At 30.0% G+C, this 23833-nt stretch overlaps 1 protein-coding gene across 3 annotated transcripts in view; it reads left to right on the plus strand.

Annotated features, from left to right (window-relative positions):
• Positions 1–23833, plus strand: part of Dlg5 (Discs large 5) — a 98314-nt gene that overhangs the window by 34234 nt on the left and 40247 nt on the right. For all 3 annotated transcript variants that reach the window (XM_067264240.1, XM_067264241.1, XM_067264239.1), the window contains 4 exons: positions 14039–14193; positions 15883–16047; positions 21357–21680; positions 22381–22623. In XM_067264240.1, the coding sequence (XP_067120341.1) occupies positions 14041–14193; positions 15883–16047; positions 21357–21680; positions 22381–22623 (885 nt within the window). In that variant the 5' untranslated portion in view covers positions 14039–14040. The remainder of the gene's footprint in view (positions 1–14038; positions 14194–15882; positions 16048–21356; positions 21681–22380; positions 22624–23833) is intronic.

Raw genomic sequence — 23833 nt, forward strand, 5'->3', positions numbered from 1 at the left:
TACTTTTGATTTATTTATTAATTTTAGTTAAAATTATCATGATTATAGTGTTGTAATGGATCTAAAGAAAAAAATATGTTAAACTCTGTTGCGTTTTTACTTCAGAGGATACTTTTAGTCATAACAATGTGAGGTTGTGTTACTTATTACTATAAATTAGAAAATGAAATACAGTGGATTCTTGATCTATCATTCCCGTATCAATCATTTTTTCGCATCTATTGATTGTTTTCTCCAGTCCCAAATAAGGACCCATATATATAATTTTAATTTTTCCTGTATTCTTCATTCCTGCAATGTTTGTTTTGTATTTTAACTGAAAGAAAAATGTTCTCACATTAATTGTTTTACTCACAATAAAGGGTGCTAAATTGGAACACTAATTTTTGTGTACTGAAAATAAAAGCACATCAAATTTAACAGTTAATTTAACCCTTTGACTACAACTAACCAGTTTTTATTGTGATTTTTGGCTACTTTTTGTCTACTGCTTTACAAAATACTGTACTTTAATGGCGACATTTCCTCTTAAAGCCTGGCAACATTGATAAAAATTAGCATATTGTCTCAGGTTTCCATCTGTACAATAATTATTGTATTTGTATGATTATTTCAGACACTATGCAATGTGCAATAATGTCTGTACAATAATTTCATAAATATGCCTTACTCTAAAAACAACCTTTAATTATTGGAAAAAACCAATTCATAATCAATATTTTTATATGTATTGCCTTTTCATTGATATTCTGTGTCATTTTGCTGCTAGAGGAATACTAAATTTTTGGAAGTTTTTAGACTGGCTACTACTGTATATTCCTGATTACAAGGTGCACCTTTGTCATACTTTTTGAGACCTCTAACTGTTATACTTTTAGACCTACTGATAAAATGCTCGAATTGATGTAAAAAGAAAACTTGTGCAAATAAACATTTTGTTAAAATGCCATTGTGCTTCTACTTGTACAAAATATAATAAAATGTATTAACATAGTGCCTATAGAGAAGTTTCCATCTAGTGAACTGTCTTGAACAAAAACCAACAAATAAAACAAAAGCAGTAAGAGGGTTAGTTAAACAATAACCAAGATGTGAGCTGAAAATTTTACATTATTTTTTTACAAGTCCTTTTAGTTTAATTAGTAACAATCACTATAACTTAAGTTTTTTACATTGTTTTTTGAAGATTTTGTAACTTGATATCTTCCTTAAATTATTACTCAAACTACTCCAATAGGAAATCATTTGGAAGATTAGTGCAGATTTTCCCACCCTAAGTTTAACGATTGGAAGATTATATCCACAGTCTTGCGAGAATCCCATGTTGATAATTTTCAATGTTTACCTATGTTATTTCTGAGATAGCTGTTTTCCTTGTTACCCTTTATATATTTATAACTCTCTAACAGGACTTGTTTCATGTAAATTTCACATATCCTATCAATATTGTCGGTGCGGTAGAATTCTGACACTAATTCTCTAAAATGTAGTTTATGAATTGAATGCATGTAGCGATTTTGTACCACCTGAAGTTTGTTGATGATATATAAAGATGCAGTTCTCCAGACTATAATTCCATACCTTATTTTGGATTCCATGCATATATGGTACAACCATTTCAATTGTAATATACAGTACTTATAAAGTTTTACATTTTCTTGTTTATCCTAATATACTTTGCCAAAGATAGAGCAACATCATCTATTTGTCTGTTCCAGCACAGATTATCATCAAAAGTTCTTCCTAAAAACTTAATAGCGTTTACTCTTTCTATGTTGTTATCAGTTATTTTGATTTTTAAGTGGTCAAAATTAACTTTTTTGTTTCTATTGGCAAAACAGAGAAGTTTTGTCTTGTTTTTATTAATTACCAACCTATTTTTTTTCCATATAATTGTTTAATGTTTTTAAAATGATGTTTAAATTCTCTTGAAGAATTGTAGCATTCATATGAGAAGAAGTTATCACTGTATTGTCAGCATACATAATTAAATCATTTTTTGATATATGATTGAATCATTGATGTATATATTGAAAAAGCAGAGGACCTAGAATTGAAACCTGAGGAATGCCCTTGTTTGGTTTAAATGAACTGGAGATAACCTGTCATAATAAGTTCTGTTTAACAAATATGACTTTAACCAACTTAAAGGAATTCCTCTTAGACCAACAGTTTGTAATTTTTATTCTAAAACTTCCAGATTCAAGCTATCAAATGCTTTTGAAAGGTTTAAGAATACTGATATTACTATATTTGATTTATCAAGTTGCAATGTTATTGATTGTTTTAAATGCAAGAAAGATTCTACCATCAAAAATCCCTCTTTGTAAACATTGATTACTGGAATTTGTTTATAAAATAGAAAATCTTTTGATTCCAGCCCGAAAATTTGGCTTTGGTTGGTTTATTGCTTTAATATATCGGGTTGGCTGTTGACATTTGTTTGTGTTTATAGAAAATCTCAAAAATTTTTGCCAAAATAGATACTGTTATGATTGGATGGTAGTTTTCTATCTCACACTTAGATCCTTTATCCTTATATAACAGCAAAACTAAGTTTAGATTTAACTTTTCTGGAAAAATGGCATTTTCGAAAGATTTATGTATCAGGTGTGATAGTGGTTGAGCTAAGATGTCTGATATATATTTTAGAATTTAGATTTTAAAAAATTAATACATATTCTTTCTTTGGAAGATATTTGTCAATAAAAACCAGTAAGATAGTATATAAGTAGTCTGCTAATTGGCTGCATAGGGAGTTGGAACCACTCGAGTAGTGGACTAAAACTTTTAGATGGCTGTAAAAATTTGGAAAAACTAAGGTTTATGCATATGAAGTAAGTATGGTATATAAAGGAATGTATTTGTTAATAATAATTTTTTAATGTTTGGTATGTTGAAATTGTATGAAAAAATGTAAATTTAGCTGATGCCCATTCAGAGGTTTATTTTGCATCATATATTATAAAAGTTTAAAGATTCTGACATAGGGCAAACCTTATTAATATTTCTATGAATAAAGCATGTAAGTATAAAGGATTGAGATGGATATACAATAATTTCAAGGGGCAGATACAATGATTTTCTTCCATTAGGTTGGTAACCCTGAATTGTCTTGAGATAAGGAAAATCATGTCTGAACAAGTGAGAAAAGTCACAACTCTTTTTCATAAGAGAATCAGCATATTGTAAGTGACAAAAATGAATAATTTCACTAACATTTTTGACACTTCTACGGCATCATCTTCAAGTACAAGAAAAGAGTCAATACAGTATGTATTCTTATTAAAAGAAAATAGAACAAATTTCAGTATTCTTAACAAATTTTTAAAATGTGGAATAAAGGAATGTCTGTGCACATGCTCCATATCATTTAGTATTACAGAAAGCCATCATATAAGCCTATCACTGGAAAATGCACATTTTATATGAGATAAACAATAAAAACATCAATGTCATAAATTTGCCATGTCAATCGTTTTCCTGGATCAGTCTTTTTTTTCTGAGTCTCTCCAAAAACAATAGATTGAGAATCCACTGTATTAGTAAAGCTAACTAAGTTTAATCTAAACAGCAAAAATAATTTAAAATCAATAAGCTGAAATGAATACTTTAAAAAACATTTAATAAATGTGTGTAAATATATAGTATATAATTCATATCTATTACATGTTTTAAGAAAAAAATTATGTATAAAGAGCAATGAAAACATATGAGAGAAGACTCAAACCATTTTGATTTAAATAGATTGTAAGAAAAGTTTGAGAAACAACCTTTATAATTTTAATTGGTTTTTAAACTGCTTCATGCCCTCAATCTAGCATTATTGTTTGAAAATGGGAGTTCCTTTTAAAATTATTCTCCTGGTTGATAATGCTCCAGGCCACCTCCAGCATCTTGATGATCTACACCCAGACGTAAAGATAGTGTATCTTCCTAAAAACACAACTGCTGTCCTACAGCCAATGAGTCAGGGTGCTATAGCTATGTTCAAAGCATTTTATTTGTGCATGACCTTTTCCCAAGCTGTAGCAGCAACAGAAAATGATGTAGTAACCCTTTGTGATTTTTGGAAATTGTACAATATTTTAGATTGCATTAAAAATATTAAATTGACTTGGTACAAAGTAACAGATAAGTGTATGCAAGACATATGAAAAAAAATTCATAAAAAGTTTTGCAAACAATATCAAATCATTTGACAATCTTGAGCAAACTGGTGTAATTCAAACAGTTGTGGGCCTTGCCAATGCACTTAATTTAGATGAAGTGGAAGACATTGCTGGATTATGTCGATGGAGAGCTAACAAATGAGGATTTAATAGAAGCGATGCAGCATTTGGAAGAGGAAAGAACTGAAGAAGTGAAAAAGAAATTCACGGTACATGGGTTAGCTGGTGTGTTCTTCAAAATTAATGCACCTATGTTGGAACTTGAGGCTATGGATCCAAATACTGAACATTTAATAAAGTTGAATGTGGGATAAGTGAACTTTTGAAGTGCTATAGAGAAATTTATCAATAAAAAAAAGGTTACAAAGCAAACCACACTTTCTTTTTGACTGTTACATCCAGAACCTCCACCCTTGAAGGTACAACTTCTATTTCATCGTCATCTCCCTTAACTGGACCTTACCTTGATTTTCAAATTGTTCTTTGTCATTAATCTATTTTTTACATGCATTTACTTGATTTTCAAATGATCTGGCAAAACTAATAAATACATTTGCTGTCAATTGCTGTCTCAAATATATAACGTCTGACAGACATGTAAAAGTCCTAATATAAGCACTTCACCACTATAGTGGAGCGTGCTAAAAAGAGATTCTCTTCTTACAGGAACAGTATTTTTACTTCAAAACAATGAAAGAGAGAGAAATGCATGTGTACTTGTGGTATTTTCTGTTTAAAATATGATATATTAAACTCGACACAAATTAATCAATGCTACTGCTTTCAACATGACATAAGATTTGTAGTCATATGACTGTTTTCCTTTCATGATATCACAATGTGATAGCTCTGAAGAACCAATGCTCATTTCCTTTACCCCTCTGCAAATTATCACTCAGAAGAGTTTGTTTACAAAATGATGAAATAGCTTTGTGCTACAGGCAACTTCTTGTGTTTTTTTTTTATTGGCAATGAATTAATTAGTAAATATATTTTGGGATATACAAATATATTATATATATACATATATATATGTATATTATAGTTTCAGTAATTTAGTGAAAAAATTATGATGTCATATGTATGTTAATCAGTCAAAAAACTTTGATTTGAAATTGCAGCTTGTTGGTGGAATAAGTGGCATAAATATTTCACTTCACATGAGTGTGTCACAATACATGAAAAATCCAACATGTTGGATTTCGTCATCAGAGAGATTGCCTTCTTTCTGTTGAAGGGTATGATTTAGAGCAGTGATTCTCAAACTTTTTCGATTCACTGCCCGCTTTGTTCCATAAAGTTATACCAAACGCCCGCTAACCCATTTCCTCTTGTGTGAGAAAGGATTGGAAATATTCCTAGGAAAACTTTTCTACGAATCTCACACTTTGTGCCCTTACCATACATTGTTCTCAACATCTGGAAACCATTAAATGCAATGTTTCCTCTTACCAGTTCAACAGAGGGAAGGGAACGCCTGTCAGTGATCCCAACTTTTGCCTTTGGTCACCATTCAGTACCCTGCCTCCAGTGCCCCCCTAGATTTACTCACTGCCCACAAGGGGGAGTTATTGCCCACTTTGAGAAACGCTGATTTAGAGTGATGTCAAATCAATACCGTGCTGTCACTGGTCAAACCTATAAAGATTGTATGAATTTAGTTCAGTGTCACATCTGACTAGTTTTTACATAGTCATAGATTTGATTTGATTTTTTTCTAAGCCATATCTTATTCATTTATTAAAATGCTTTTAATAAATTTGAGAAAAAAGAGAACGAAGAATATTACAAACCAATAAAAAAAAATTGAAAAAATTATCCTGAAGTACACTTTTTGGTATTTTTGTAATTTTTAAATTAATAATGATTCAAGGAAGATAATGTCTAAAAGTGTGACTAAATGTTTGTTTTATTGGTCTCCTCAGTTAACAATGCAAAAAATTATGAAATACTAACAGATGAGCCCGGCATTGCTCGGGCAAAAATTAACAGTAGTGAAGATTAAGATTATTAGATTATAGCTGATCTTACCCATTTTCACTGGGTACAAGAACTATGATAACCTTACTTGAATAAAATGATTAATTTTAAATTCTAAAATCTAAGAAAACTTATTTGGAACATTATATTTCGAATTTGGAACGAATTCAAACATTCGTTCAAATTTGTTTATTTTGGATTTATTATTTTTGGGTTACCCAAACAGTGGAAATGATTAAAATATTTATTAATTGCCAAAATGTATACTATATGTGCCACTGTTTACTTTCCTTCATTGTTATTTATACTTTATACTGACTAAAACTAACTAATTACTCCTTTTCCCTGGGAGAGTTGAATTTCCAAAAATTCCTTCTTAATGTGCATTCTCATGGTATATCCTACTAAAACACAGTCCAAAAATGCAAAAAACCACATCTAAAATAGTACAATAGAAGCTGAGTTCTTTAAGGTAATCCTTAACTCTCTACCTTTTCCCTGCGGGGGATTTTTATTAGGGTGCATTCTCATGCGTACCCCTACTAAAGCACAGTTAAAAATAAAAAAATTGCATCTAAAATAGTACAGTAGAAGCTGTTTCTTAGGATAAGCCTTAATCCTCTTCCCACAGGGGGAGGGAATTTCGAAAAATCCCTTCTTAGTGTACATTCTCATGAAGTACCCTGTGTACCAAATTTCAACTTTCAGCTCCTAACTGCTTGGGCTCTGTGATTATTATTATCATCATCAACAACCCATCTCGATTATATTATAAGATAAAGCAGAGAAAAATAAAACTTTCTTCTGTTTTTCTGCAAACTAAAACTGAATGGAAGTATATCGTGAACAATGTGTGAAGTGTTGTGCATTAAACCAATGTACAAAGTGGTAGTGTTTTTTTTTCTTCTTTTTCCATTCTCATGAAGTATGAACTAGTCTTTTATTACTATGCATTTTATTTTTGTTCTGAGGCCTGGAATAGGGATGGTCAGATAGATCAATGATCACAGTCTCTTTCTTCCCACCATTTTTTTCTCCCTACCATCTTGAAGTTTCTTCCCTTTTTTTTTTTTGTGTACATATCTTGCTCAGTCATCTCTCTCTACATTTCTCTTTTCCACAGAAGTGATCTTACATATAAGCAGAAAAAGGTTGAGCCTAGGGCTTCATGAATTTGGTAGTATATTTTAGTATTTAATTCATCAAATTAGTAATTACTGAAAATACAATTGTTCTGGTATCTGTTGCATCTGAGAATGATCATTTTCAAAGTTAAAATTGATCAAGAACTATCTCCAATCAACAATCTGTCACGAGGGAGTTTTGATCTCTCCATTGGAAGAGAGATTATTACAAAACTGGACTTTTCTTCTGTACTTGATGAATTCTGCTTTGATAAAAGCAGGAGAGCAGTTTTCTAGGTGCATTTCTGTACACCTATTGAATTTTCCAGTTTGTTGTAAAACTATTGTATGCATTTTCATTGCATCATTTTGTGTTTTACTCTGTTTCTATATTAAAAACGTTCATATTTTTATATACCTAATTAAATCTACTCTCTACATTTATTGCTCTTTTAATAGGTCTCAAAAGTAAATTTTGCCTAGGGCCACATCAGTTTTCCCACAACTTTTCTCTCAAAAACCTATGTTGGAAGTCTTTCTTTTTTAATTTGTTTTATACAGTAGAAGACTTCCACCCAGCTTGGAACTTTTTAATGTGTGAAGACTTCCACCTCTTTCCTGAACTGAAAGTGTGGCTAGGAGGGCAGAGGTTTGGGACTAATGACGATCTTCAAAACAATGTCATTAAGGTCATCTCAATTTGCTGGCAGCAACATTCTGCGAAGAGGAGATTGCAAAGCTCATCCACAGATATGACAAATGCCTCAATCTTCATGGTGATTATGTCAAAAAGTAACCATGTTTGTACCTAACTTTTGGTAATTAATTCATTTTGTTATTTACATTTGTCTTTGTTTTATGGACCATCTGAGGTTGAAGAAGAAACAGTCTTCATACATTATTGTTTTACACTTCTTGACACTTCTTCATTCCATATACACCTCTCATATTTTTAGAATTTTTTATCTGTTGGATTTTCTTACTGATTTTAATATCCATTCTAGTTTCTTGTTCCAGTTCATTCCTTGGGTATTGGAAATCCTTGACAATCTTTAACACGTTAGCTGCCATCCGACGCGCCGGCGGTCGTACTAATTAGGGCCGTACAGAACCATCCGACCACCCGTCGTCGCTATAACCAATGTAGTTTCACTCAAGGTTAAATTATCCTGGCTTCATAAGACGTTGTTTTACATCCTAGTGGTGGCCTCTCGCGGACGTCTATGAAGTTCGTTTCTGACTGCTGGCCGTCGTATGGCCTCACGAAGTGGTCCGACGGCCGGCTGTCGTAGTTTTTTTTAAATAAAAAGCTATTTTATATCTAATAGTGTTTTTTTAATAGTGAATTGTTAAAAAAAGGAAAAAATATCGAAAACTAGTTTAATTATTCTCTTTTGTTACATATAAAGTAATTAATATTAAATATTACATGGTCTTATAGTCTCTGGTTTCAGGCCATACGATGGCCAGTCATCGTTGATATATTTTTTTAATCTTCACTCTACCGACTGTTATATAATGACCCTTCTATTTATATCATAATAAAATGTTAAATATCAAATTTTCTCATTGTGGCCTGAAAAAATGGAAAATATCATATTACAGGTGGCAGTTAACGTGTTAATGATCTCCTAGCTGAATCTTCTCTTTCCCAATTCTTGACTCTTGTGTCAGAACTTCTTTATTTTTAATATTGGTCTTTACACCAAACTCTATGAAATTAACATATAAAGATATTTTTAATCTGAACTTCTTTATCATCACATTCCAAATCACTACATCATCTGCAAAAACTACTGCTGATTTCATACCACTTGATCACTTTTTTACTTTGATGACTTCACTTTTAATCAACAAGATTAAAGATTAGTGGTTATAGTGTAGAATTGGGGCTTAGGCACCTCTCTAACTCTACATGAAACTAATGACATCTTCTAATTTTAGTTTAAAATTGCATTAACTATTTACATATAGAGCTGCTGTAAATTCCTTTATTTCCTAGAATATTTTCCTCTTTTCAAAGAGTTCCCAGCCTTCACCCTTGAAACTGTTGAATGATTTTTTAATATCAATGAATATCATCACTCTATTTCCATTTTTGTGTTTCTAGCCTTATCTAAAGATAATATCTTCAATTGACCTCTCTGTTCTCATGTAACTTTTTCTCTATTTTTTGAAGAAATTTTATAAAATTTTCTTTCAAAAAGAATTTTATATAAAGAATACATCTTTCATCTTATTCTCTCATTCAAAATTGAAATTTTTCTGAATTTGTCAAATAATAAATACCAAATTTTTCATACTACTTTCCTGGCTGTTACAGAACAACAAAGGGAAAGTATAGTGATTGGTCAAATTTTGACTATTTCCATATTTTTACATTTTTCAATGTTATGATATTCCAAGAGCCCAAAAATGTAAAAAAAGAAAATCTTACAAAATTCTGTGTATGTGTGTGCATGCATCTATCTTACATTATATCTCAGGACTGAATGAACTAAAAATTTCAAAACTAGGCAGTGTTATTTCTATGTAGGGCCATGGCATCTGCAGAAAGTTTTCTAGAGGTCAAAGCTTGGAAGCAAATAATTACATCAATAAGTTTTTATTTAATTTAATTTTTTTTGGTTTTTTTCCACAAGTAGATTATAGAATACAGTATTGAATGACTTTTGTCAAATTAATAAAATTTTATTAAATATAATCAATTTTTGTTTCTTCTCTGCAAAAATAATTTAGCAAGATTTGTTTTCTTAAATGATCAATACAAAAAAGACAAAGTGTCCATTGTCGAAGATGTAAAGTTACATGTCGTATTAAAATTGTAAGCAAATAATACAAACAGAAAAAAGGTCTTTATAATCTGCTGTTTCAATCACCATTGACACCAAAAAGAAAGTGTAGCTACTTTTCATTTTGTTTTTTTTAATTATTATAGTTACGTCTCTGTAACTTAATTGGGTTGCAATTTGAAAAACTTGTAAACTTAGACAGACGACAGTAGGAATTTATGTCTTTGTCTGTCTGTCTTTCCTTAATCTCGAGAATGGGGTTAGTTAGATGAAAATCAGGACCAGATATGGAAAGCATAGGAACAGGAGGCCCCAATTAACTATATATGAACTTCTGGTATAAACCAGAAGTCACATTATTTCAATTCAAAATTTTCCCCGAAAGGAATTAAACACGTGCCAGCACAACTCTATCATAACAGGAAAAGTATGATGTACAGGGGCAAGATGCTACTAATTTGAGGTGGCAAACATATATTTTAAATTAAATAAATTAAAAATATGATTAAAAATTGCAGCCCAGCATTGTGATGATGTCACAATAAATAATTGCTCATTTTGTGTTATAATTCTTTCATAGATTTAAAGAAAACTTTTGAGTTACAAATAAATTTTATATGAAAATCTTTTACAATTAATTATTTATGTAATATTTATTCAGTAATAAAATAAAAAATAACTTTCAATTTTGATTAATTAGTAATGTAAACTGTATATTCGAACATAACCGTATGATGAAAAAACTTGAACGAAATGTATTTGCTTTAAAAATTAGTCGTTTTTAATTAGGCTTGTGATATGTGTGTGCTTTGCAAATGATATGTATAAAAGCATGGTTCAAATTTTGCTGTTTAATAAAAAAAATGGCAGATGGTAAAGAGCAAGATTGTTGAATTATATGCAAATTTTACACTGAACATCTGACATGGAGAAATTGGATATTGTAAAACATTTTGTTACTATGAATTCGATGTCAATGGACCATGTATAACATTCTTAGAAGATTGGAGAATGAGTAAAGCATTGATAGCAGATCCACATCAAGCAATCCTGAAGGAAGAAGAGAACTGAAAACTGTAATTAAGAGTTTGTTTAGTGAAATTGTTTCAGGAATTAATTAGAAAGTTTAAGTGTGATAAGAGTACTTTAAAAAAAGTTTTTGGCAGACATGAGAATAAAGAGAGAAACTAAACTCAAAAAAGAAGTGAAACTCAAAAAAGAAATGCTAAAGGATGGATGGCTGAAACAGCTTGTGCAAAAATTATCTGCCAAACACATTGTGCAAACATTCTCCTTCAAGTTGAACTGCTTATGGATGATGAAACATATTTTACACTGGATGACAGTGAAGAGATTATTATGAATATTCCTACATGTCCTTCTGCTTACAAAGTGAAATATATCATGAAATCTAAGTATTCGAAGAAGGTGATTCTGTGGTTGGCTATCAGCAAGTGGGGAATGTTCAAACCACAGTTTTTTGATTCTGGGTTGGCTATGAATACTGAACATTACAAAGTTGTCTGCCAAAAGTTTCAGAATTCATTAAAGGATAAACATAGAGGTAAAAGTGTTGCCTTCTGACCATATCTTCCCAGTTCCCATTATGCTAAAGAAGCATTGGATGAACTGGCACATCTAAGAATTCCATTTGAACCTAAGCATTGAAACTCTTCTAACATGTTAAGTTGTGCCCAGACAAATTTAGAGAGAAGTCTATGCCAATAATTACAAGTCTAAATCAATCAAAAGCTTGAAGCAGCAGATTCAGTCAGAGCTTAAGGAAATGCCTACACCATGTTTTTCAGAGATCATGAATTGCTGTAAAGGCTTCCAAAACTTATTCTTCTCTAGCATTATAAGCCTTTGTGATCTTAGCTGCAGACACAGTTCATCTCCATTCTTCTTGATTCATCTTTATCATTATCCATTCCCAATTTGTTATATCCATTTCTTTTGAGATTGCTCTTCACGTTATATATCAAATGTTATTGCAATTTTCTCCTAAAACAGAGTTAATGTTTTTTACACTAATCTTTTGATGTCAAATCATTGTATAATCCAAAGAAATTAAACTTAGTTTAATAAATTGTTTTTTTTTTGTAACTATTTTATTTTGTGCAGATGTTTATCCCCATATATTGTTTATGAAAGTTCTATTTTTAAATTTTTTTTTGAATCATTTTAAAAAATGGGATTTTTTTTAAGAAAGGATTCTTCTATTGTAGAAAAAATACAAAGATATTTAAATTTTCCTAGAATTAGAAATAGGACTCAATTTTTTTAAAATTCTGTTGTATTTTAAAGGATTTCTACAGCATAAACATTGTGATATTTCATGCAGGATTACCAAGAAATATTTTTAGAAAATTTTAAAAAATAGCTTACGGTGGTACACTGTCCTCCTGCTTTAGTCTCTCATTTTTACGGCAGAATTTTATATAATTATAATAGAAATTTTTCTTTAAATACTGTTTTTTTTTTTTTTTCTTTTTTCTTATTTCAGTGTGATATTACATAATTCAGTTTATTTCTAGAAAGGAAATCTAATTTATGATAGTGTGTGGGAAAATTAGAGTTTGATTTACTCTGATTTAGCAACAATTCTGGAAACCAATTAAATTGTAAGTCACCGTTCAACACAACACTCAGTAAATATCTTAAAGTAGCTTTTTCCTTGCTGGAATTTGGTGTTTGTGTTTAGTTGAACTGAATCCTGTTATACAAATTGGTTACTAAAAAAGATAACCTGGAACATAGACTTATTTAATTCATTATAATTATGTTGTGCAGCATAGTTTCATTTTATAACGGCAGCCCAATTTAACAAACTTTTACTAAATGACAAAAATGTGACGGTAGATTATTGATAGTTTTGACTCGTAAAATTAGATCACATCTCATAAGTCGACCAGGTCTATTTTAGATAATTAAAAATGAAAGTACTTGAAATTTGTTTTTAATTTACTTTGTATCCCTGAACTGCATATATTTCCATGTGGACTTTGTATCCCTGAACTGCATATATTAAATAATTAACTGTAGTATATTGGGGAAAAGTTTGAAAATTTTAGTAGTTGCTTTACCTGCCATAATAAATTTTTTCACATGCATCATTTATGAATTTAATGCAATTTTTCTAATGCAAAAAAGCATCATAATGAGATTTCTGGTAGATTCTATGCAAATTAGACTTTTTATAATATAGGAGTGAAAGTATTCAATTTGAGTTACTACCATTTTTTACAGCAAAACTCCTCTAAAAGACCACTTTTCACAAGAGTTTCTTTTGTGCAGACGATAAATTTGAAAAAGAAATTGTTAAAAACACACAAAACAAGCAAAAATTAGTTTTGTATCATTTAAAAAAAAAATGAAATACACCTTACTTTAACAATGCTATATTATTTGATTTAATGGAAAATCCCTTTGAAGCAACCATAAAGATCACTTTTGCTCGGAACTACTGTTAGTTGAAAATTAGGAATTTTACCATATAAAACCATAAAATAAAATAAATTTACATCTAAAATAATTAGACATTCTGTAATTCAAAAAAACTAATCAGTTATGTGTGTTCATTGTATAAGTCGGTAGTGCCTAAACCACAGCCCCCAGGCCATATCTGGGCCACAGTATTCATGTCAAATATGTTTGCAGACCAGACTAACAACTCATAAATAATAGAAATAGGCCTATTATTTGAATATATGGAATATACAAAATATTTGTAGCCCAGCTATTTATGACACAGGCAATTTGGCCTGCCAAAGTTTGATCACCATTGTTGTAATTGAATAAATACAGTTATAAAAATATAATTTTCAAATGCAGTTTTGTTAATAATAATTATACTTACTATTAAATTTATCATATCACCAATTCTTTCCAGATTGTTTATATATATATATATATATAAAATTATTATTATTGTAGACTGAGGTAAATTCAATAAATTATTGTTTTATAGGAATGAGTACATCTGATCATTCAGCAAATTCAGGAAGAGATTGCGATGTCTTGAGGTCTCCAAATGATCTTCACTATTTATGCTATCCACCTCCTGAATTTATGCACAAAACTGAAACATCTAGAGAAGGTGAATTTTATCATTCTAAAACAAAGGTAAGTGAAATATTTCACGCAGGCCTTAAATTATTGTTTGATTAAAATAAAGAACTTACTGGAATTGGTAAAATAAAATGAAAACAACACCTTTCACAAATTTCCAGCACAAATTTAATCATATAAAAACGTTTTCAACTGATTTGATCAGTCTTCTTCAGTTAATCGAACAAAAATAAAAAAGAAAGTACTTTCTTTTTTATTTTTGTCAACATCAAGAGAGGAATTTTTCCAAGGTGACTCACTGTTACTGCTATTGTTCATCATCATCTTGATCCCACTCATTAATCATGAAGAAAATGAAACTCGGTTACCAAATTGTAAAAGACTTGCAGAAAATTTTTCACCTGCTGTATATGGATGATCTGAAACTGTATGGAAAAAATGAAAAAGAAATAGATTCCCTGATCAGTTCAGTCCAAATTTTCAGTACAGACATTGCAAGAGAATTTGGCTTTGACAAATATGCATCAGTAACAATAAACAAAGAAAAAATTTAAAATAGTGATGGCATTACAATACCCAATCGGCAATACCATACTCACCTGTATTGAATACATGCCATATTATTAGGAAATTTCTGAATACTGACACTGATACACTTATTTAATTTTAGTTTTGTTTTGGTTGCTATGCCTTGATTCTGGTCAGGCATAGTACACAGCTACCAATGTCAACTGAGTATAACCCACTAAACCCAACAATAATGAAGTGGAATGATTTACAGTAAATAAATGGGAGAGAACTAAAGACAAGGTGTATGCATGTCTGTTGTAATTTGGTGATGGCACCTGGTCTTGTCATTACCGAACTATGTTTTCTACTTATATTTATCCAACTTATGTTTTCTACAAGTGGTCTTGGTAAGTTTAAACAAAGGAAAAGCTGTTCAATGAATTATAGTTGCATGTTAAAATTGGCAGATGACTCACATTATTGCATAACCTGCACTTGCTTTCAAATTGACTTTTAAAAACAGATAACTCACAAGTTATCTGCATGAAATCACTATTCCTGGAATACTGCAGAGTTTTTATTCTTTCTAGATAGTGTATGTTTCAGTCAAATGTTTAATCTATTTGTACATATCATACATTGAGAAAGAGAGGAGTTTTCTGATAATTTTATTGCCTTAATTTTTTTCATGTGATGTTTTTGTGCGGAGGGAAGAGTAAATTGATATTTTTAAAATTTATTTTCTTTCGTTAGTTTTAGATATTTTCTTGCAGTATGAGAAAATTAGCAAAAAACAAAAATAGCCTTTGAAGCATTAATTGTTGTTACATTCTAAAAAATGAACAATTTATTGAAATCAAATAAAAAGAATTAGAACCTCAATAATTTTAATAACAGTTTTTTTACTAAATGATGATAAAAATATAAAATTTTGACTTTAAATAATTTCTTTATCACATTTCGTATAAACATTATTTTTTATTGTTAGTATAAAATTCCCGATAAATGAGATAAAATTCATTAAGGATGGAGTATCAGATACAGATGCTAAATTTTGCAAGATGATGATGGTAACAAATGACAAAACTGCATAAAATAATTATTTGTTGATTATAATATTTGGATTTTTTTTAATTTGAGCAATTTTATTGCTATTGTTACTGATAAGTTAACTAAAAGATATGTAATAGTTTGTATTCAAGTGTTGTAAGTGTAATCAAATTTCATTATTAGATGGCTCAGAATAAAGCAGACGATCAAAGACATGAAACAATAATCTTAAAAAAGCAGTACAATGAATTATTAGCAGACAAACATCGATTAGAACAAGAGATCGATCGCCTGCAAAGATATCATGAAGAAGATAGAAAAGAAGTTGCAGAATTGCGTCGACAACAGGTAAAGTTTCGTAAAGGAAAATTTATCAGAAATTAAAATAAATAAATATTATTTTTTCACATTAGTAAATGTAATTGTAAATGATTGCAACAAAATGGGACAGAATATTTAATGCTGTTATGAAAAGCTTTTTTTTTTTTTATCTTTCTCCATTAATCATTCTGATCTCAGGATAATTTTCTTACAGGTTTTATGCATTAGTTCTTAAGAACTTGAGCTTTAATGTCATGTGCCTTTTATGATTTATATTTTATTATCTTTTTAAATTTTACTGGTTTTTATTACATGAAAATAAATTTAAATATGAAATATTGGAAATAAAAATGATTTTGTTTAAATGCTAAGGAATCAAAAAGTAAACTAAGTTATGTCTTTTAAATGATTTCATCAATGCAATCTATTTTCTTTAATTAGAATAACATAATAATAAGACTTTAATGTCAAAAAGCTTATAAATGAGAGATTAAATCAGATATTTTCTACATTAAAACAAATTTCTTATTTTCAGGTATATTTGAATAAGTTAGAGTAATATTAAGTTTAAAAACTAGGGTTTCTCGTTTCCCGGTCTTTTGCTTGTCCTGGGATTCTGGGATAAAAGTGAACTGTTTCCCGGGATCCCTGGAAATTCCAGGATAGAATTAATTATTTTTAAGATATACAAAATATCTTGAAATCAAATGATATAATTATTTTTCATTTTTTAAAGTAATTTATTATGTTCTGCAACTTCCAAAATTACATTAATAATGCTGTGTAAGATATATATTAAAAAATTATCTTTGAATTACATAGAAATGTTCACTAATAGAAAAAAATTATTAAAGTTTGCTGGAAACTGCATACAACAACAAAAAAAATGTCTTTGAATTGAGTTGAAAATTTAGAGAAAAAATGAATTTAGATCAAACTTCTAACTTAGAAGGTAATTTTTGTTTTTTAAATAAAACATAATACAAAATATTATTGTAAATTTTTTATAAGATTTTAAAAAGCAAAGATGGTCAATACTCTGATCACTCGATCTGGTTATTTAGTAATGAAAAGTCTTGCTACCGAGAATGCCCTTTCCAATTCAATTGATGTGATTGGAATCATGTTTAATGCATTTAAGAGAAGACAGATGTTATGTGTTTTTTCACCTGTAGCCTGGAAGATTTCTAGTTTGTTTTCGAGATTGTAGTACTTCTTTTGCTGTCTAGTATTCTTAATTCGTCTACCTTGGCTGCTTTAATAGTGGTATTAAGCTTATAGCCTGATAATTTGACAGTTTGTTTGTCTTTAATAATTGGGTTTATGAAGAAAAACTTCATGCTTGCAGACTTTGTACTTGTATCCTTGCCCAATTTGCACAACCTGGCGTTATGCAGTTATTGAAGCCACTGGGCATGGTCAAAAATTAAGACATCATAAGTGCAGATATTATAGGTTCAGACAAGTAAAGAATTTTTAGAGTCCTGCCACAAATAAGGTATGCATTGATTATTGACCATTTGTGACATGACATAATGAGCAAAAATTTAAAAAACTAATAAGTAGGTTTAAAATTAATAAATTCAAATTTATTCTGACAGTTTGAGTTAATTATGCTTTTTATTTGCAAAGTTTCCTGAACTTTTAACACAAAATAAGAAAAAGGTGAATTTTTAAGAAATTTGTGGGATTTCCTGGGATGATAAGAATTTCCCGGGATATTTTCCAGGTTAAAAAAACAACAGGGATCCTGTTTGAGAAACCCTATTAAAAACATTTATTCTTTCATAATTTTCATCAATTTAATAACAAATAACAATTAAAATTGAATGATACACAGTTGAACCTGTCTATTTCAAAATTTAATTTTTTCCCTGCATTTTCAACCCAAATTCAATGTATTTTTCATGTTTATCTCAAATAATTTTCTTCCAAAACTTCTTATCTCAAATTATGGGCCTAAGTGTTGATTGCATGTTTGAAGCTCAGCAACTACATTTTGATAACATAAATTGCAGTTGAGAAACATCCTTTGCAATACAGTACATAGTTGCAATTAATGCTGCTTTCTTCAATTGGCTAAGACTTGGCTTGTGTCTTATTAGTTGAAGAAAGTCGGGCATCAGAAACTATTGACAAACTATTCCTGTTAAGATATGTCAAAAATGTTTTATTTATACCTAATACAGATACAATGGCATGTACAGATATAATACTGTACTACCATTGTATTAATAAAATACTGTACCTTCAAACAAACCTATTACTGTTTACTATAGGAATCTCTAGATGTCAACTTGTTTATATCAAATTTTTTTCTTGTTCCTGTGAGATTGAAGATAGATAGGTTCAACTTTATATAATAGGATATTTTGAATAGAATAGTTTCTCATATTCATAAATCTTTTTCAATATTGTTTGAATATAAAATTTACATTCATTGTAATGAAATATTATTATTTAGTTATATATTGTATAAATTATGAGTATTCCTGTGTTTTAGTTGATGTATTCAAATTTTGTGGTTTAGAGATAATACAAAACACTCAGATTATTGAGTTAACATTTATAATAAATTATTTAACTTAAAATATATGTTCTCCATCCCAAATTAGTAGTGTCTTGCTCCTGTACATCATACATTTCCTTTTAGCAATAGTCATGCTGGTAATCTAACTCCTTTTAAGGGAAAATTTTTGAATTGAAATAATGTGACTTTTGTTGCAAATTGAAAGTTCATATATAGTTAACCAGGGCCTCCTGCCCCTAAACTTTCCATATCTGGTCTCAATTTTCATCTATCTAAACTCTGTTTTCAAGATTAACCTATCCCATGTTCAATTTTTCTCCATTGCATGCCATGCCATGTTGAATTTTTGTCAATGTTAAGTCTAATGAAAATTATATGTTTTTGAAAAAATAATCATGGCTATTGTATTATCTGAAATTATTTTTTTATTTTGCACAAACAAAATAGATGTATTAATAAATGTAAAAACAAAAAAAATTATATTTTGGAACGTAGTTTTAATATAAAAATTATAATGACTAAGCGACAACTAGTTTCAAAAATGATCCGATGCCGAAACGAGATATCTCAGGTCCACCGTCAAGGTCAGCAGGTCGTGACCCGAGATATGTCAGGAATAACACGGGACAAGTTAACGAAGGACAGAAAACATTGAGAATTTATAGGTCTACAATTTTTTTCAAATTGCAGCCCAATGATTACTTAACAAGTGGAAAGCAAAAGTCTAATTGTGCACCCACAAGAGATTACTTTAGAAGTCTGATTTCTTTAAAAAAAGATATTGTGCTTCTAAAAAGAATCCACGTGAAGAAGTTTTCATGAACAAAGAACTGCACATCACAAATGACATGCAAACGAATCTGTTTCTTCAGCAGAGTCACAAAAGTGGTGAAAGACCAAGGAGGAAAATTGCAGTAGGCACAAATGATTATGAAAGTGACCAAAACCAGTCACAATGCCTGCCAGAAAGCTAGCATAATTCTTACTTGGCACAAAAGAAGCTAGGCAAAAATGCTTTGCTATACTTAAATCAGGAGATTTTCTCCATTGTGTTAGATTGCTAAACATTCCATCTTTGATAGTTTCAGAAAAAGTATTAAATACCAATAACTAATTGTGGCTAGTAAAAGGATAAGAAACACCTTGTTTGGCCAGAAAATTAGCACTTGAATTGCTAGCAGTTTCTTTATATCCTGGTTTCCACAAGAGAAAAGAATTATTGCAGGCAATCAGTTCAGAAAAATACAAATACCACTTGTACCACTTGTTTGTATGGTTAAAATTTGATGTATTTGTATTATTTTGAGTGGACTTTCTTTAAAGGCCACTGAAAATAGCATAAACATATTAAAAAAAAAAAGCAAACACTTCTGCTTGAATTATAATCAGGCGCTGCCCAATGGAACAAATCCTCCATCTGAGATTCCTCCATAAATGCTAACATCAATGCCACTATCAGTTTCAGATCCAGCTGTAAGCCAGACTGGGAAGGATGATCTTCCCAGATACCAATCAAGACAGTTAGGAGAGAAGACCAAACTAACAAAGAAAGTAAGTTAGCATTTGTTAGAACTGATCTTTTAGTATGTTCCTCAGCAAAGACAAATGACCTGTAAAATAGGATTAAATTTATGTTGGTTGTTATTTTTGAGTCTGAAAAGATCCTCCTCGTTTAAGCCTAAGTAAAAAGGTGACGAGTTGGAAGCATCCAACAGACCCACAAGAAAGCTATCAGAATCATGAAAATAGAACTAATAATGGCAAGGCATGTTGAAAACTCTAACTTTGCCTGATAATCTTTGCAAAGCACACTAGGCAATCTTAGGTTGAATGACCGTAATCAAAATCTAAAAGACGTGAGGTTGCAGACCCTAAGATTTGCCAAGAGTACTTGTGTACAACCCAGGATGCTTAGTCTCGAGTTACGTCAGTAGCAACACAAATATATTGGAAGTGTTACGTGATACTAGCTCACTGTGAATGGTCTTGCCATGGAATGAGACCATTCACAGAATGAGCTAGTATTGTGTGATGAATGTCCAAGTTCGTGCTGCTACTCATGTAACTCAAGACTAGGCACCCAGAAGATATGTCTGACTTTATGCATTGTTTCAAGGTGTATTGTTTGACACTAGTTTATAAAAGGCTGGTATCAAACAATACACCATGATACTTGGATACATGATTTGTAAATAAAACAAAGAAACATTTTAAAATAAATTTTTATATACAAAGCAATTTGCCTGCTTATTATATTATTTTTTTTTATTTTAAAGACAACTGAATAATTTCTTTACAAAAGTCAACATTTTCATTGTAAAAAGGAGAGAATTTGCTGCCTTTAATATATTTTGTAGTTTTTTTTTATTTTTCATAAAACTGCATAAAACTCAGCACCATGATTATTACTTGAAATCTTACATAACTGCTTTTTATGGAACTAAAACTTTTTGGTTCCATAAAAAACAGTTATGTATGATTTTAAGTGATATTTTGTGGTATCTTCACACCACATTTTACAAATATATATATATATATAAATTTTATGTATATAATATATATATAAATTTTATGTATATAATATATATATTATGACAATGATATATACAAATAGGGTTGTTTTTTTTATCTTCACTTCTGTAGTTCTTTGTCAGAATTTTCTTACATATATATACTGTATTAAATTATCATATATCACTATATAAATGTAAACTATGAAAAGTATAGATTTAAATAATACATTTTAATAATAATATTTCAGATGTGATAAGCAAAACTAAACAAATTTATTATGTAACTATTTCAGGAGACATTGACTGAAACAGCAGGAGGAGAATCTGAACAATTATATGTTTCGACTGTTAGAAAATGTGAAGCGATGAAAGAAGAATACGATACCCTGCATAAGCGCTATGCAGATTTAATGGCCTCTCATAGCGCCACGGTTTCTAAATTAGAAGTTACCCAGGAAGAGTTATCTTGTTGGAGGAAACGTTACGAGGAAGCCATGCTTGAACGGACTGCCATTATTAGAGAAAGAAATGGTCTTCAACAACAGTGTACTGCGGCCATCAGGCAGTGGGATAATTCGCTGAGAGAAAGAAATGAAGCTCGAGAACAACTTACTAAAGTGAGTGGTGGCAAACTCTACGCCGTATATTTTTTAAAATTGATAATATTAACTGTAAAGTGTATTGTAATTGTCTGCAATGTTACAATTAAAGAAATCTTATGATTAAAAACAACAACTAACATTTTCATTCTAGAAACTCCCATGCATTTCCTAAGTTTGTCGAAAGACTTGACTTCAATTAGATTTTTTTTTTATAAGCCTCTTTTCTTGTAAAAATGTTTATATTTAATTACAAGATGTTCAGTTTGCAGTATCTGAAATTCTTGTGTTAGGTATTTTAGATTTTAATAAATTATTAATGAATTCAAATAGCAATAGTGATTACTGTGCAATTAGCAAGTGTGGCCTATTGTTTGGAATTAAATAATTTTTTAATATATTAGTCCAGGAGGTCATAAATTGAGGACTGGTTGCATTTTATAATTCTGGATTTTAAATTTTCATTGTACTGTTTTAAAGTGAATTGTTTAATATCTTTCCTAGATTTTGGAATATTACATTTTAATTAATTGTCCTTGTAAATTGCACTATTGGTAATTAATTGAAACAATTAAATGATGATAGAAACTTAAATTTCATCAAACACACTTTTGAGTCTATACATTTTGAATATAAAAATAATCATCTGAATTTTATTCTTTTCAGAAGTAATAATTTAAAATTATTCAATAATACTTTTTATACCTTGATATTTTAGGTTCAGCAGCAGAGGGACGAAGCGATGAAAGAAATAAATCAAGCTATGGCAGTGCGTATTAAAGCAACTAAAGATCTCGCTCGTTTGACTGAAGAAAGAAATGCAGCTATTCAAGAATATTCACTTATTATGTCAGAAAGAGATTCTGTTCATAAGGAGATCGAACGCTTACAAGAAGAGTTATCTGAGTCACAAAAAATGATCAAAGCATTTGAAAGTCAAAAAAAGGCAGCGTTAGAAGAAGTAAGTAGTTAAGCAAATAACTAAAATATAATTCAATAGTAGTTGTTGGTTCAATGATTAATTCTATTTACTGTTATTTAGGAAAGGTACAGTTTATGATAACTTATCTATACTTTATGCTAAACTTGCAACTGTAAACCAAAAGTTAGTGTTTTGTAGCACTAATTTTATTTGGAGGATAATTAGATAAATATTTCAACTATAAGAAACAGTAGAAAACTTTGTCCTTATTTATGAGAAGTTATTTTCAGGAACAAAGTAAGCTCATGAATTGAGTTTACACTGTAGTAGAAAATATTCAACATTTTTCTATTTTTATAAGTTGACTGAATAACACCTGGCAACTTCTTGATATGAGTTATGTTACACTTCTTTTTCTATAATACATCTTATACAAGGGTTATTCTGAAAGTTTTTGCAATACAAGAAAACCATCCATGATGAATTAAAGTGTTTATTTTTTTAATAATAAACTTCATACAACACTTTATGTGTAAACAAATTTCATCAATTTACCTTAATCTAGGGAGACAGGCTCCATTTCTAATAGTAATGAGAAATTATTTTTTGTGATGCTATTACAATGCCAGGCTGCAATGTCTATCATATTTTAAATTTATTTAATTTAAATTATATGTTCTCCACCTCGAATTAGTAGTTTCTTGCCTCTGTACATAATACTTTACCTGTTAGCAATAAATATGCTGGCCATGTATCTAACACCTTTCAGGGGAAAATTTTGAATTGAAATAACATTGCTTCTAGCTTGCATTGGAGGATCATATATAGTTAATCAAGACCTCCTGCCCCTAAGCTTTCCATATTTGATCTCAGCATTCATTTGTCTAACTCCATTCTTGAGATTAAGGAAAGACAGACAGATGGATGACAGTGGGAATTTATAGGTCTACAATTTTTTCAAATTGCAGTCCAATGATGGAACTTTCTAGAGAAGTACTTCATGCAATGATTTACTATGATTTTTGTGTTTGACTGAATGACAGACTGTTATGAACAATTGAAATTGGCTTCTTGGAATGATATCCATCCTTTACTACTGTGTTCAGGTGATACAAAGAATTTCAGAGGGGTTGTGCTTCCTTTCACAATGAACCATGTGAAGGGCAACAACAAACAATAGTGATTGCTGAAAATGTAAGTGTTGTCAACATATGATTACGGAAGACCAAAGATGTATCTATGAAATGAT

The sequence above is a fragment of the Centruroides vittatus genome, unplaced genomic scaffold (genome assembly GCF_030686945.1).
Source record: "Centruroides vittatus isolate TY-2023 unplaced genomic scaffold, ASM3068694v2 contig_1832, whole genome shotgun sequence".
NCBI lineage: Eukaryota > Metazoa > Arthropoda > Arachnida > Scorpiones > Buthidae > Centruroides > Centruroides vittatus.